The 16665-nt window shown below is 58.6% G+C and overlaps 1 protein-coding gene across 1 annotated transcript; it reads right to left on the reverse strand.

The window, feature by feature from the left end:
* Nucleotides 1-1465: 1465 nt before the first annotated feature.
* Nucleotides 1466-15075, reverse strand: LOC144954566 (uncharacterized). The gene is made up of 5 exons (XM_078885035.1): nucleotides 14971-15075; nucleotides 13325-13394; nucleotides 4627-4780; nucleotides 3540-3863; nucleotides 1466-1502 (listed from the first exon to the last, which is right to left on the reverse strand). Exons 1-5 carry the CDS (start codon nucleotides 14992-14994, stop codon nucleotides 1466-1468), a joined length of 609 nt encoding a protein of 202 aa, XP_078741161.1. The 5' UTR covers nucleotides 14995-15075.
* Nucleotides 15076-16665: the final 1590 nt, after the last annotated feature.

Genomic DNA, 16665 nt, shown 5'->3' on the forward strand with positions numbered 1-16665 from the left:
ACACTCACTCGGTGGGGTCTGTGGGGAGAGGGGAGAGGTGGGGGGGGGTGGTGGTGGTGGTGACGCAGAGAACACTCACTCGGTGGGGTCTGTGGGGAGAGGTGGGGGGGTGGTGGTGATGGTGACGCAGAGAACTCGCACTCGGTGGGGTCTGTGGGGAGAGGTGGGGGGGGTGGTGGTGGTGACGTAGAGAACTCGCACTCGGTGGGGTCTGTGGGGAGAGGGTGGTGATGGTGGTGATGGTGGTGACGCAGAGAACTCGCACTCGGTGGGGTCTGTGGGGAGAGGGTGGTGATGGTGGTGATGGTGGTGACGCAGAGAACTCGCACTCGGTGGGGTCTGTGGGGAGAGGGTGGTGATGGTGGTGATGGTGGTGACGCAGAGAACTCGCACTCGGTGGGGTCTGTGGGGAGAGGGTGGTGATGGTGGTGATGGTGGCGACGCAGAGAACTCGCACTCGGTGGGGTCTGTGGGGAGAGGTGGGGGGGGTGGTGGTGGTGGTGATGGTGGTGATGGTGATGATGGTGATGATGATGATGGTGGTGGTGATGATGATGGTGGTGGTGGTGATGATGGTGGTGGTGGTGATGATGATGGTGGAGGTGATGATGATGATGGTGGAGGTGGTGATGATGATGATGGTGGTGGCGGAGGTGATGATGGTGGTGGTGATGGTGGTGGTGATGGTGGAGGTGGTGGTGATGGTGGTGGTGGAGGTGGTGGAGGTGATGATGATGATGGTGGTGGAGGTGATGATGATGATGGTGGTGGAGGTGATGATGATGATGGTGATGATGATGATGATGATGGTGGTGATGATGATGGTAGCAATGATGATGATGGTGACGATGATAATGATGACGGTGATGATGATGGTGGAGGTGATGATGATGGTGATGATGATGATGGTAGTGAACACGATGATGATGATGATAGTGAAGATGATGGTGACGATGATGGTAACGATGATAATGATGGTAGCGATGATGATGATGGTAGCGATGATGATGATGGTGATGGTGAAAACGACGATGGTGACGATGATGATGAAGGTGATGATGAAGACGATGGCGATGACGATGTTGATGTTGATGATGTCGATGATGACGATGATAGTGAAGACAATGGTGATGATGGTGATGATGACGACGACGACGATGTCGATGATGACGATGGTGATGATGATGGTGATGATGACGATGGTGACGATGGTGATGATGATGGTGACGATGATGATAGTGAAGACGATGTTGACGATGGTATTGACCGTGACGATGATGACGATGATGAGGATAGTGAACACGATATTGACCGCGACAACAACAACAACCACCACCACGACAACCACCACCACCACCACATTGATTCCAACTCACGCGATCGGAGCCCTCCAGCTGGCGCAGGCCGCCGCGTGCCCAGCCCAGCGCTGCCCTCGCCGCGGCCTCGTGCGCCCCGGCGTGGCCCGCTAGCGCCTCGCTCCGCTCCCAGCACGCGCCCTGCAGCTGCGACAGCGTCAACGCCAGCTGCTCAACGGAGGCAGCGCAGGTTCTACTGCAGCGGGGACTACCAGCAGCAGCAGCAGCGGCAGCAGCAGCAGCGGTGGTGGTGGTGGTAGCATCACAGGTAGCAGCAGTAGCATCGTCATCACAGGTAGCAGCACCACCACCACCAGCACCACCACCACCATCATCACAGGTAGCACCACCGCCACCACCATCACCACCACCACCATCACCACAGGTTCCTCCACCACCACCATCACCATCACCACAGGTAGCATCATCACCACCACCACCACCGCTACCATCACCATAGCTGGCGAGACCACTATCGGCACCACCACCGCCACCACCACCACCACCACCACCATCACCACGATCATCACCGCCACCACCACCACCGCCACCACCACGATCATCATCACCACCACCACCACCACCATCACCACGATCATCACCGCCACCACCACCACCACCACCCCCACCACCACCACCACCACCGCCACCACCACCACCACCGCCACCACCACGATCATCATCACCACCACCACCACCACCATCACCACGATCATCACCGCCACCACCACCACCACCACCCCCACCACCACCACCGCCACCACCACCACCACCGGTATCTGCGTTGGCAGCGTTGGGATTCTGTTGAAAAATGTAAAACAAGACGAAATGTGATTAGGTGAGGAGGTGGTGAGGAGAGAGCATCACCATCATCACCACCATCATCATCATCACCATCACCACCATCATCATCATCACCATCATCACCATCATCATCACCACCATCATCACCATCATCATCACCATCATCACCATCATCATCACCACCATCATCACCATCATCACCATCACCACCATCATCATCATCATCACCACCATCATCATCATCACCACCATCATCATCACCACCATCATCACCATCATCATCATCACCATCATCATCACCATCATCATCACCATCATCACCATCATCACCATCATCATCATCATCACCATCATCATCACCACCATCATCATCATCATCACCACCATCATCATCATCACCATCACACACTACTACACTACACTATATACTACACTATACACCACTACACACCACTATACACTACACTATACACTACACTATACACCACTACACACCACTATACACTACTACACTACACTATACACTACGCTATACACTATTACACTATACACTACTACACTATACACTACACTATACACCACTACTACACTGTACACTACACTATACACTACACTATACACCACTACTACACTGTACACTACACTATACACCACTACCGCTCCCCACTGTACCACACACACACACACTCACCACGTCATCATCATCGCCCTCCCCCACCGCATCTCCAGCGCGTCCCAACACCCTCTGTGCTAGGCGCAGCACCCGGCTGGTGTAGAACTCCTCCTTGCGAAGATAATCCCCCAACTCCACGTCCACCGCCCACACTATACACACTACACTATACACTACTACACTACACTATACACTACTACACTACTAACTACACTATACACTACACTATACACTACTACACTACTAACTACACTATACACTACACTATACACTACTACACTATACACTACTACACTATACACTACTACACTATACACTACTACACTACACTATACACTACTACACTACCCTATACACTACACTATACACTACTACACTACACTATACACTACTACACTACTAACTACACTATACACTACACTACTACACTATACACTACACTACACACTATACACTACACTACACACTATCCACTACACTACACACTACACTACTACACTATACACTACTACACTACTAACTACACTATACACTACACTACTACACTATACACTACACTACACACTACACTACTACACTACACTACACACTATCCACTACACTACACTACTACACTATACACTACTACTACACACACCACTACACTACCGCTCCCCACTGTGCCACACACACACACACTCACCACCTCGTCACCAACACGTCCCAACATCGTCTGTGCGAGACGCAGCACCCGGCTGGTGTAGAACTCCTCCTTGCGAAGATAATCCCCCAACTCCACTTCCACCGCCCACAGGAACCGGTCGGCAGGGTCTTCCCGCCCCAGCGCGGCGGCGACCCTCACCGCCTCCTCCGACACGGAGCGGAGAGCCGCGTCCACCAGCGAGCGCTCGGAGCGGAGACGCAGTGCGGATGATGATGATGATGATGACGACGATGATGACGACGATGATGATGACGATGACGATTTGTCAAGGCGGTGGAGGAGAGACCGCGCCTTGGCCTGGCGCTGGATTTCGATCCACTCGAGTTTCCTGCATGTGGGAGGGGGGGAGGAGAGGGAGGAGAGGGAGGAGTGGTGGTGATGGTGGTGATGGTGAGAATAATTGAAGGTGGTGGTGGTGGTGGTGATGGCGATGGTAGCGGTGATGGTGGTGGTGATGGTGGTGATGGTGAGATTAATTGAAGGTGGTGGTGGTGATGATGGCGATGGTGGCGGTGATGGTGGTGGTGATGGCGGTGGTGGTGATGATGGCGGTGATGGTGGTGGTGGTGAGAACAATCGAAGGTGGCGGTGGTACCGATGGCGATGATAGTGGTGATGGTGGTGGCGGTGGTGATGGTGGTGGCGGTGGTGGTGATGGTGGTGATGGTGGTGGCGGTGGTGGTGATGGTGGTGATGGTGGTGATGGTGGAGGTGGTGGTGGCGATGATTGTGGTGATGGTGGCGGTGGTGGTGATGGTGGCGATGATTGTGGTGATGGTGGCGGTGGTGGTGGTGGTGGTGATGGTGGCGATGATTGTGGTGATGGTGGCGGTGGTGGTGGTGGTGATGGTGGCGATGATAGTGGTGATGGTGGTGGCGGTGGTGGTGGCGGTGGTGGTGATGGTGGTGGCGATGACAGTGGTGATGGTGGTGATGGTGGTGGCGATGGTGGTGGCGATGGTGGTGGGTGATGGCAAGAACAATTGAAGAGGTGGCGGTGGTACCGATTGCGGCGGTGGCGGTGATGGTGGTGGTGATGAAGGTGGCGGTAGTAATGATGGCGATGCACCTTCTAACCCGTCACCACCCACCTCAGATGCTCCACCTCACCCTCCAGACGCTGCACCTCAGTCTCCAGTGCCTCCTCATCATCCTCCTCCTCCTCCATCACACCGCCCACATCGCCCTCCACACCGCCCACATCGCCCTCCACGCCGCCCACATCGCCAAGAGCCGACTCCAAGTCTGCACCGTACAGCAACGGCACCCCTGGGTTCACGATGGCCGCGTCAGAGACACTGAGACTCTGGGGTCAGGGTTCAAGCCCTGGGGTCAGGGTTCAAGCCCTGGGGTCAGGGTTCAAGCCATGGGTCTCTCTCAAGGGGTTCACGATGGCCATGTGGGAGACACCGAGACCCTGGGGTCAGGGTTCAAGCCCTGGGGTCAGGGTTCAAGCCCTGGGGTCAGGGTTCAAGCCCTGGGTCTAGGTGTCTCCCTCTCAGGGGTTCACAGTGGCCGTGTTAAAGACACTGAGACCCTGGGGTCAGGGTTCAAGCCCTGGGGTCAGGGTTCAAGCCCTGGGTCTAGGTGTCTCTCTCTCAGGGGGTTCACGATGGCCGTGTTAAAGACACTGAGACCCTGGGGTCAGGGTTCAAGCCCTGGGTCTGGGTGTGTCTCTCTCTCTCAGGGGGTTCACGATGGCCATGTCAGAGACACTGAGACCCTGGGGTCAGGGTTCAAGCCCTGGGGTCAGGGTTCAAGCCCTGGGTCTAGGTGTCTCTCTCAGGGGTTCACAGTGGCCGTGTTAAAGACACTGAGACCCTGGGGTCAGGGTTCAAGCCCTGGGTCTGGGTGTCTCTCTCAGGGGGTTCACGATGGCCGTGTCAGAGACACTGAGACCCTGGGGTCAGGGTTCAAGCCCTGGGGTCAGGGTTCAAGCCCTGGGTCTGGGTGTGTCTCTCTCTCTCAGGGGGTTCACGATGGCCATGTCAGAGACACTGAGACCCTGGGGTCAGGGTTCAAGCCCTGGGGTCAGGGTTCAAGCCCTGGGTCTAGGTGTCTCTCTCAGGGGTTCACAGTGGCCGTGTTAAAGACACTAAGACCCTGGGGTCAGGGTTCAAGCCCTGGGTCTGGGTGTCTCTCTCAGGGGGTTCACGATGGCCGTGTCAGAGACACTGAGACCCTGGGGTCAGGGTTCAAGCCCTGGGGTCAGGGTTCAAGCCCTGGGTCTGGGTGTCTCTCTCTCTCTCAGGGGGTTCACGATGGCCATGTCAGAGACACTGAGACCCTGGGGTCAAGGTTCAAGCCCTGGGGTCAGGGTTCAAGCCCTGGGTCTAGGTGTCTCTCTCTCAGGGGTTCACAGTGGCCGTGTTAAAGACACTGAGACCCTGGGGTCAGGGTTCAAGCCCTGGGTCAGGGTTCAAGCCCTGGGTCTAGGTGTCTCTCTCTCAGGGGGTTCACGATGGCCGTGTTAAAGACACTGAGACCCTGGGGTCAGGGTTCAAGCCCTGGGGTCAGGGTTCAAGCCCTGGGTCTGGGTGTCTCTCTCTCTCTCAGGGGGTTCACGATGGCCGCGTCAGAGACACTGAGACCCTGGGTCTGGGTGTCTCTCTCTCTCTCAGGGGGTTCACGATGGCCGCGTCAGAGACACTGAGACCCTGGGTCTGGGTGTCTCTCTCAGGGGGTTCACGATGGCCGTGTCAGAGACACTGAGACCCTGGGTCTGGGTGTCTCCTTCAGGGGGTTCACGATGGCCGCGTCAGAGACACTGAGACCCTGGGTCTGGGTGTCTCCTTCAGGGGGTTCACGATGGCCGCGTCAGAGACACTGAGACCCTGGGTCTGGGTGTCTCCTTCAGGGGGTTCACGATGGCCGCGTCAGAGACACTGAGACCCTGGGTCTGGGTGTCTCCTTCAGGGGGTTCACGATGGCCGTGTCGGAGACACTGAGACCCTGGGTCTGGGTGTCTCCTTCAGGGGGTTCACGATGGCCGCGCCAGAGACACTGAGACCCTGGGTCTGGGTGTCTCTGTCAGGGGGTTCACGATGGCCGTGTCAGAGACACTGAGACCCTGGGTCTGGGTGTCTCCTTCAGGGGGTTCACGATGGCCGCGTCAGAGACACTGAGACCCTGGGTCTGGGTGTCTCTCTCAGGGGGTTCACGATGGCCGCGTCAGAGACACTGAGACCCTGGGTCTGGGTGTCTCTCTCAGGGGGTTCACGATGGCCGCGTCAGAGACACTGAGACCCTGGGTCTGGGTGTCTCCTTCAGGGGGTTCACGATGGCCGTGTCAGAGACACTGAGACCCTGGGTCTGGGTGTCTCCTTCAGGGGGTTCACGATGGCCGCGTCAGAGACACTGAGACCCTGGGTCTGGGTGTCTCTCTCAGGGGGTTCACGATGGCCGTGTCAGAGACACTGAGACCCTGGGTCTGGGTGTCTCCTTCAGGGGGTTCACGATGGCCGCGTCAGAGACACTGAGACCCTGGGTCTGGGTGTCTCTCTCAGGGGGTTCACGATGGCCGTGTCAGAGACACTGAGACCCTGGGTCTGGGTGTCTCCTTCAGGGGGTTCACGATGGCCGCGTCAGAGACACTGAGACCCTGGGTCTGGGTGTCTCCTACAGGGGGTTCACGATGGCCGCGTCAGAGACACTGAGACCCTGGGTCTGGGTGTCTCTCTCAGGGGGTTCACGATGGCCGCGTCAGAGACACTGAGACCCTGGGTCTGGGTGTCTCCTTCAGGGGGTTCACGATGGCCGTGTCAGAGACACTGAGACCCTGGGTCTGGGTGTCTCTCTCTCAGGGGGTTCACGATGGCCGCGTCAGAGACACTGAGACCCTGGGTCTGGGTGTCTCCTTCAGGGGGTTCACGATGGCCGCGTCAGAGACACTGAGACCCTGGGTCTGGGTGTCTCCTTCAGGGGGTTCACGATGGCCGTGTCAGAGACACTGAGACCCTGGGTCTGGGTGTCTCTCTCTCAGGGGGTTCACGATGGCCGTGTCAGAGACACTGAGACCCTGGGTCTGGGTGTCTCTCTCTCAGGGGGTTCACGATGGCCGTGTCAAAGACACTGAGACCCTGGGTCTGGGTGTCTCTCTCAGGGGGTTCACGATGGCCGTGTCAGAGACACGGAGACCCTGGGTCTGGGTGTCTCCTTCAGGGGGTTCACGATGGCCGCGTCAGAGACACTGAGACCCTGGGTCTGGGTGTCTCCTTCAGGGGGTTCACGATGGCCGTGTCAGAGACACTGAGACCCTGGGTCTGGGTGTCTCCTTCAGGGGGTTCACGATGGCCGTGTCAGAGACACTGAGACCCTGGGTCTGGGTGTCTCTCTCTCAGGGGGTTCACGATGGCCGTGTCAGAGACACTGAGACCCTGGGTCTGGGTGTCTCTCTCTCAGGGGGTTCACGATGGCCGTGTCAAAGACACTGAGACCCTGGGTCTGGGTGTCTCTCTCAGGGGGTTCACGATGGCCGTGTCAGAGACACGGAGACCCTGGGTCTGGGTGTCTCCTTCAGGGGGTTCACGATGGCCGCGTCAGAGACACTGAGACCCTGGGTCTGGGTGTCTCTCTCAGGGGGTTCACGATGGCCGCGTCAGAGACACTGAGACCCTGGGTCTGGGTGTCTCTCTCAGGGGGTTCACGATGGCCGCGTCAGAGACACTGAGACCCTGGGTCTGGGTGTCTCTCTCTCTCTCAGGGGGTTCACGATGGCCGCGTCAGAGACACTGAGACCCTGGGTCTGGGTGTCTCTCTCAGGGGGTTCACGATGGCCGTGTCAGAGACACTGAGACCCTGGGTCTGGGTGTCTCTCTCTCAGGGGGTTCACGATGGCCGTGTCAGAGACACTGAGACCCTGGGGTCAGGGTTCAAGCCCTGGGGTCAGGGTTCAAGCCCTGGGTCTGGGTGTGTCTCTCTCTCTCAGGGGGTTCACGATGGCCATGTCAGAGACACTGAGACCCTGGGGTCAGGGTTCAAGCCCTGGGGTCAGGGTTCAAGCCCTGGGTCTAGGTGTCTCTCTCAGGGGTTCACAGTGGCCGTGTTAAAGACACTAAGACCCTGGGGTCAGGGTTCAAGCCCTGGGTCTGGGTGTCTCTCTCAGGGGGTTCACGATGGCCGTGTCAGAGACACTGAGACCCTGGGGTCAGGGTTCAAGCCCTGGGGTCAGGGTTCAAGCCCTGGGTCTGGGTGTCTCTCTCTCTCTCAGGGGGTTCACGATGGCCATGTCAGAGACACTGAGACCCTGGGGTCAAGGTTCAAGCCCTGGGGTCAGGGTTCAAGCCCTGGGTCTAGGTGTCTCTCTCTCAGGGGTTCACAGTGGCCGTGTTAAAGACACTGAGACCCTGGGGTCAGGGTTCAAGCCCTGGGTCAGGGTTCAAGCCCTGGGTCTAGGTGTCTCTCTCTCAGGGGGTTCACGATGGCCGTGTTAAAGACACTGAGACCCTGGGGTCAGGGTTCAAGCCCTGGGGTCAGGGTTCAAGCCCTGGGTCTGGGTGTCTCTCTCTCTCTCAGGGGGTTCACGATGGCCGCGTCAGAGACACTGAGACCCTGGGTCTGGGTGTCTCTCTCTCTCTCAGGGGGTTCACGATGGCCGCGTCAGAGACACTGAGACCCTGGGTCTGGGTGTCTCTCTCAGGGGGTTCACGATGGCCGTGTCAGAGACACTGAGACCCTGGGTCTGGGTGTCTCCTTCAGGGGGTTCACGATGGCCGCGTCAGAGACACTGAGACCCTGGGTCTGGGTGTCTCCTTCAGGGGGTTCACGATGGCCGCGTCAGAGACACTGAGACCCTGGGTCTGGGTGTCTCCTTCAGGGGGTTCACGATGGCCGCGTCAGAGACACTGAGACCCTGGGTCTGGGTGTCTCCTTCAGGGGGTTCACGATGGCCGTGTCGGAGACACTGAGACCCTGGGTCTGGGTGTCTCCTTCAGGGGGTTCACGATGGCCGCGCCAGAGACACTGAGACCCTGGGTCTGGGTGTCTCTGTCAGGGGGTTCACGATGGCCGTGTCAGAGACACTGAGACCCTGGGTCTGGGTGTCTCCTTCAGGGGGTTCACGATGGCCGCGTCAGAGACACTGAGACCCTGGGTCTGGGTGTCTCTCTCAGGGGGTTCACGATGGCCGCGTCAGAGACACTGAGACCCTGGGTCTGGGTGTCTCTCTCAGGGGGTTCACGATGGCCGCGTCAGAGACACTGAGACCCTGGGTCTGGGTGTCTCCTTCAGGGGGTTCACGATGGCCGTGTCAGAGACACTGAGACCCTGGGTCTGGGTGTCTCCTTCAGGGGGTTCACGATGGCCGCGTCAGAGACACTGAGACCCTGGGTCTGGGTGTCTCTCTCAGGGGGTTCACGATGGCCGTGTCAGAGACACTGAGACCCTGGGTCTGGGTGTCTCCTTCAGGGGGTTCACGATGGCCGCGTCAGAGACACTGAGACCCTGGGTCTGGGTGTCTCTCTCAGGGGGTTCACGATGGCCGTGTCAGAGACACTGAGACCCTGGGTCTGGGTGTCTCCTTCAGGGGGTTCACGATGGCCGCGTCAGAGACACTGAGACCCTGGGTCTGGGTGTCTCCTACAGGGGGTTCACGATGGCCGCGTCAGAGACACTGAGACCCTGGGTCTGGGTGTCTCTCTCAGGGGGTTCACGATGGCCGCGTCAGAGACACTGAGACCCTGGGTCTGGGTGTCTCCTTCAGGGGGTTCACGATGGCCGTGTCAGAGACACTGAGACCCTGGGTCTGGGTGTCTCTCTCTCAGGGGGTTCACGATGGCCGCGTCAGAGACACTGAGACCCTGGGTCTGGGTGTCTCCTTCAGGGGGTTCACGATGGCCGCGTCAGAGACACTGAGACCCTGGGTCTGGGTGTCTCCTTCAGGGGGTTCACGATGGCCGTGTCAGAGACACTGAGACCCTGGGTCTGGGTGTCTCTCTCTCAGGGGGTTCACGATGGCCGTGTCAGAGACACTGAGACCCTGGGTCTGGGTGTCTCTCTCTCAGGGGGTTCACGATGGCCGTGTCAAAGACACTGAGACCCTGGGTCTGGGTGTCTCTCTCAGGGGGTTCACGATGGCCGTGTCAGAGACACGGAGACCCTGGGTCTGGGTGTCTCCTTCAGGGGGTTCACGATGGCCGCGTCAGAGACACTGAGACCCTGGGTCTGGGTGTCTCCTTCAGGGGGTTCACGATGGCCGTGTCAGAGACACTGAGACCCTGGGTCTGGGTGTCTCCTTCAGGGGGTTCACGATGGCCGTGTCAGAGACACTGAGACCCTGGGTCTGGGTGTCTCTCTCTCAGGGGGTTCACGATGGCCGTGTCAGAGACACTGAGACCCTGGGTCTGGGTGTCTCTCTCTCAGGGGGTTCACGATGGCCGTGTCAAAGACACTGAGACCCTGGGTCTGGGTGTCTCTCTCAGGGGGTTCACGATGGCCGTGTCAGAGACACGGAGACCCTGGGTCTGGGTGTCTCCTTCAGGGGGTTCACGATGGCCGCGTCAGAGACACTGAGACCCTGGGTCTGGGTGTCTCTCTCAGGGGGTTCACGATGGCCGCGTCAGAGACACTGAGACCCTGGGTCTGGGTGTCTCTCTCAGGGGGTTCACGATGGCCGCGTCAGAGACACTGAGACCCTGGGTCTGGGTGTCTCTCTCTCTCTCAGGGGGTTCACGATGGCCGCGTCAGAGACACTGAGACCCTGGGTCTGGGTGTCTCTCTCAGGGGGTTCACGATGGCCGTGTCAGAGACACTGAGACCCTGGGTCTGGGTGTCTCTCTCTCAGGGGGTTCACGATGGCCGCGTCAGAGACACTGAGACCCTGGGTCTGGGTGTCTCCTTCAGGGGGTTCACGATGGCCGCGTCAAAGACACTGAGACCCTGGGTCTGGGTGTCTCCTTCAGGGGGTTCACGATGGCCGTGTCAGAGACACTGAGACCCTGGGTCTGGGTGTCTCCTTCAGGGGGTTCACGATGGCCGTGTCAGAGACACTGAGACCCTGGGTCTGGGTGTCTCTCTCTCAGGGGGTTCACGATGGCCGTGTCAGAGACACTGAGACCCTGGGTCTGGGTGTCTCTCTCTCAGGGGGTTCACGATGGCCGTGTCAAAGACACTGAGACCCTGGGTCTGGGTGTCTCTCTCAGGGGGTTCACGATGGCCGTGTCAGAGACACGGAGACCCTGGGTCTGGGTGTCTCCTTCAGGGGGTTCACGATGGCCGCGTCAGAGACACTGAGACCCTGGGTCTGGGTGTCTCTCTCAGGGGGTTCACGATGGCCGCGTCAGAGACACTGAGACCCTGGGTCTGGGTGTCTCTCTCAGGGGGTTCACGATGGCCGTGTCAGAGACACTGAGACCCTGGGTCTGGGTGTCTCTCTCTCAGGGGGTTCACGATGGCCGCGTCAGAGACACTGAGACCCTGGGTCTGGGTGTCTCCTTCAGGGGGTTCACGATGGCCGCGTCAGAGACACTGAGACCCTGGGTCTGGGTGTCTCTCTCAGGGGGTTCACGATGGCCGCGTCAGAGACACTGAGACCCTGGGTCTGGGTGTCTCTCTCAGGGGGTTCACGATGGCCGTGTCGGAGACACTGAGACCCTGGGTCTGGGTGTCTCCTTCAGGGGGTTCACGATGGCCGCGTCAAAGACACTGAGACCCTGGGTCTGGGTGTCTCTCTCAGGGGGTTCACGATGGCCGCGTCAAAGACACTGAGACCCTGGGTCTGGGTGTCTCTCTCAGGGGGTTCACGATGGCCGCGTCAGAGACACTGAGACCCTGGGTCTGGGTGTCTCTCTCAGGGGGTTCACGATGGCCGCGTCAGAGACACTGAGACCCTGGGTCTGGGTGTCTCTCTCTCTCTCAGGGGGTTCACGATGGCCGCGTCAGAGACACGGAGACCCTGGGTCTGGGTGTCTCTCTCAGGGGGTTCACGATGGCCGTGTCAGAGACACTGAGACCCTGGGTCTGGGTGTCTCTCTCTCTCTCAGGGGGTTCACGATGGCCGCGTCAAAGACACGGAGACCCTGGGTCTGGGTGTCTCTCTCAGGGGGTTCACGATGGCCGCGTCAGAGACACTGAGACCCTGGGTCTGGGTGTCTCTCTCTCTCTCAGGGGGTTCACGATGGCCGCGTCAGAGACACGGAGACCCTGGGTCTGGGTGTCTCTCTCTCTCTCAGGGGGTTCACGATGGCCGCGTCAGAGACACTGAGACCCTGGGTCTGGGTGTCTCTCTCTCTCTCAGGGGGTTCACGATGGCCGCGTCAAAGACACGGAGACCCTGGGTCTGGGTGTCTCTCTCAGGGGGTTCACGATGGCCGCGTCAAAGACACTGAGACCCTGGGTCTGGGTGTCTCTCTCAGGGGGTTCACGATGGCCGCGTCAGAGACACTGAGACCCTGGGTCTGGGTGTCTCTCTCAGGGGGTTCACGATGGCCGCGTCAGAGACACTGAGACCCTGGGTCTGGGTGTCTCTCTCTCTCTCAGGGGGTTCACGATGGCCGCGTCAGAGACACGGAGACCCTGGGTCTGGGTGTCTCTCTCAGGGGGTTCACGATGGCCGTGTCAGAGACACTGAGACCCTGGGTCTGGGTGTCTCTCTCTCTCTCAGGGGGTTCACGATGGCCGCGTCAAAGACACGGAGACCCTGGGTCTGGGTGTCTCTCTCAGGGGGTTCACGATGGCCGCGTCAGAGACACTGAGACCCTGGGTCTGGGTGTCTCTCTCAGGGGGTTCACGATGGCCGCGTCAAAGACACGGAGACCTCTCCCAACCGAGTGAGTGACTGTGCGAGTGACTTACAATCCGCCTTCAGCTGTTGGAAGGCCTGCAGTTCGCCCTCCGTCAGCACGCAATGCTTGTTGATAATTCCCTAGAGAAGCAGCAACAGCAGCAACAGCAGCCAGCCAGGGGGAGCGGTAGTGTAGCGGTTAGCTACACTACACTACTGAGTCTGTGTGTGTGTGTCTGTGTGTGTGTCTGTGTGTGTGTGTCTGTGTGTGTGTGTCTGTGTGTGTGTGTCTGTGTGTGTGGGGAGCGGTAGTGAAGCGGTTAGCTACACTACACTACTGAGTCTGTGTGTGTGAGTCTGTGAGTGTGTGTCTGTGAGTGTGTGTCTGTGTGTGTCTGTGTGTGTGTGTCTGTGTGTGTGTGTCTGTGTGTGTGTCTGTGTGTGTGTGTGTCTGTGTGTGTGTGTCTGTGTGTGTGTCTGTGTGTGTGTGTCTGTGTGAGTGTGTCTGTGTGTGTGGGGAACGGTAGTGTAGCGGTTAGCTACACTACACTACTGAGTCTGTGTGTGTGTGCGAGTCTGTGTGTGCGAGTCTGTGTGTGTGTCTGTGAGTGTGTGTCTGTGAGTGTGTGTCTGTGAGTGTGTGTCTGTGAGTGTGTGTCTGTGTGTGTGTGTCTGTGAGTGTGTCTGTGAGTGTCTGTGAGTGTGTCTGTGTGTGTGTCTGTGTGTGTCTGTGTGTGTCTGTGTGTGTGTGTGTCTGTGAGTGTGTCTGTGAGTGTGTCTGTGAGTGTGTGTCTGTGTGTGTTTGTCTGTGTGTGTTTGTCTGTGTGAGTGTGTGTGTGTGTGTCTGTGTGTCTGTGTGTGTGAGTGTGTTTATGAGTGTGTCTGTGTGTGTGAGTCTGTGTGTGTCTGCGAGTGTGTCTGCGAGTGTGTCTGCGTGTGTGTCTGTGTGTGTGTCTGTGTGTGTGTCTGTGAGTGTGTGAGTCTGTGAGTGTGTCTGTGTGTGTGTGAGTCTGTGAGTGTGTCTGTGAGTCTCTGTGTGTGTCTGTGAGTGTGTCTGTGAGTGTGTCTGTGAGTGTGTCTGTGAATGTGTCTGTGAGTGTGTCTGTGAGTGTGTCTGTGAGTGTGTCTGTGAGTGTGTCTGTGAGTGTGTCTGTGAGTGTGTCTGTGAGTGTGTCTGTGTGCGAGTCTGCGTGTGTGTGTCTGTGTCTGTGAGTGTGTCTGTGTGTGTGTCCGTGTGAAAGTCTGTGTGTGTCTGTGAGTGTGAACCAGTCATCTCGGTCATCTCGGTCAGTCGACCCGTGGCACCTGCTGGGTCTGCCCCGTGACCTCCTGCCAGCGGGCGTTCGACACTTCACGTGATAGCCTCAAGGTGCACATGGCCTGGCACAAGCGTCGTGGTGACGTCACCGCTACTTAGTGGCGAATGGCGGTCGTTGTTGTTGTTGTGTCATGAATCTATGGGTCTGTGTGGTGAGTCTGTGGGTCTCTGTGTGTGATGATGAGTCTATGGCTCTCTGTGATGATGAGTCTATGGGTCTTTGTGTGGTGATGAGTCTGTGGATCTCTATGTGGTGAGTCTATGGGTCTGTGTGATGAGTCTATGGGTCTCTGTGTGGTGGTGAGTCTATGGGTCTCCCCGCGCGTTGCGTCCGGCTGACCAAACGCCCCCCCGCTCACCGCCGCCACCGCCACCACCACCACCACCACCCCCCCTCACCTCTCCGTCCGACCCTCCGTCCATGAGCCACTCAACGAAGGCAGCATCCCGCGGGTCGTGAAACAGGCAGTCCAAGTCGCCTCCCGTCGCACCCTCCAACCCCGGACAGCCGGCCTCCAACAGCCTCGCAAGCAGCTGATCACCACCACCACCACCGCCACCACCGCCACCACCACCGCCACCACCACCACCGCCGCCACCACCAACTCCTCCTCCGTCGGTCATCGTTGTGGTCGTCACCACATCTGCTGAGTTCACTGTAGGATCACCCCATCGCCCGCCACACGATGCGTGAGGAGGTGGGAGGTGTGGGTGGGTTGGTGGGTGGGTGGGTTGGTGGGTTGGTTTGGTTGGTGGGTGGGTTGGTTGGTGAGTGGGTTGGTTGGTGGTTTGGTTGGTGGGTGGGTTGGTGGGTGGGTTGGTGGGTGGGTTGGTTGGTGGGTTGGTGAGTGGGTTGGTGAGTTGGTGGGTGGGTTGGTTGGTGGTTGGGTTGGTTGGTTGGTTGGTGGGTTGGTGGGTTGGTTGGTGGGTTGGTGGGTTGGTGGGTGGGTTGGTGGGTTGGGTGAGTGGGTGGGTTGGTTGGTGGGTTGGTGGGTGGGTTGGTGAGTTGGTGGGTGGGTTGGTGGGTGGGTTGGTGGGTTGGTTGGTGGGTGGGTTGGTTGGTTGGTTGGTGGTTGGGTTGGTTGGTTGGTGGGTTGGTGGGTTGGTGGGTTGGTGGGTTGGTTGGTGGGTGGGTTGGTGGGTGGGTTGGTGGGTTGGTTGGTGGGTGAGTGGGTGGGTTGGTGGGTTGGTTGGTTGGTGGGTTGGTGGGTTGGTTGGTGGGTGGGTTGGTGGGTGGGTTGGTGGGTTGGTTGGTGGGTGAGTGGGTGGGTTGGTTGGTGGGTGGGTTGGTGGGTTGGTGGGTGGGTTGGTTGGTGGGTTGGTTGGTGGGTTGGTGAGTGGGTTGGTGAGTTGGTGGGTGGGTTGGTTGGTGAGTGGGTTGGTTGGTGGTTTGGTTGGTGGGTGGGTTGGTGGGTTGGTTGGTGGGTGGGTTGGTTGGTGGGTTGGTGAGTGGGTTGGTGAGTTGGTGGGTGGGTTGGTTGGTGGTTGGGTTGGTTGGTTGGTGGTTTGGTTGGTGGGTGGGTTGGTGGGTTGGTTGGTGGGTTGGTGAGTGGGTTGGTGAGTGGGTTGGTGAGTTGGTGGGTGGGTTGGTTGGTGGTTTGGTGGGTTGGTTGGTTGGTGGGTTGGTTGGTGGGTGGGTTGGTGGGTTGGTTGGTTGGTGGGTGGGTTGGTTGGTGGGTTGGTTGGTGGGTGGGTTGGTGGGTGGGTTGGTGAGTTGGTTGGTGGGTGGGTTGGTGGGTGGGTGGGTTGGTGGGTGGGTTGGTGAGTTGGTTGGTGGGTGGGTTGGTGGGTGGGTTGGTGGGTTGGTGAGTTGGTTGGTGGGTGGGTTGGTGGGTGGGTGGGTTGGTGAGTGGGTTGGTGAGTGGGTTGGTGAATTGGTGGGTGGGTTGGTTGGTGGGTTGGTGGGTTGGTGAGTGGGTTGGTGAGTGGGTTGGTGAGTGGGTTGGTGAGTGGGTTGGTGAGTTGGTTGGTGAGTTGGTGGGTGGGTTGGTTGGTGGTTGGGTTGGTTGGTTGGTGGTTTGGTTGGTGGGTGGGTTGGTGGGTTGGTTGGTGGGTTGGTGAGTGGGTTGGTGAGTGGGTTGGTGAGTGGGTTGG

Source organism: Lampetra fluviatilis, unplaced genomic scaffold (assembly GCF_964198595.1).
Source record: "Lampetra fluviatilis unplaced genomic scaffold, kcLamFluv1.1 SCAFFOLD_426, whole genome shotgun sequence".
NCBI lineage: Eukaryota > Metazoa > Chordata > Hyperoartia > Petromyzontiformes > Petromyzontidae > Lampetra > Lampetra fluviatilis.

Coding starts and splice junctions, on each gene's coding strand:
- LOC144954566 (XM_078885035.1), bottom strand. CDS start 14,994: ATGGACGGAGGGTCGGACGGAGAG. Junction 13,395..14,970: donor ACGGAGGGTCGGACGGAGAG/GTGAGGGGGGGT, acceptor CTGCTTCTCTAG/GGAATTATCAACAAGCATTG. Junction 3,864..4,626: donor GGTGAGGTGGAGCATCTGAG/GTGGGTGGTGAC, acceptor TCCCACATGCAG/GAAACTCGAGTGGATCGAAA.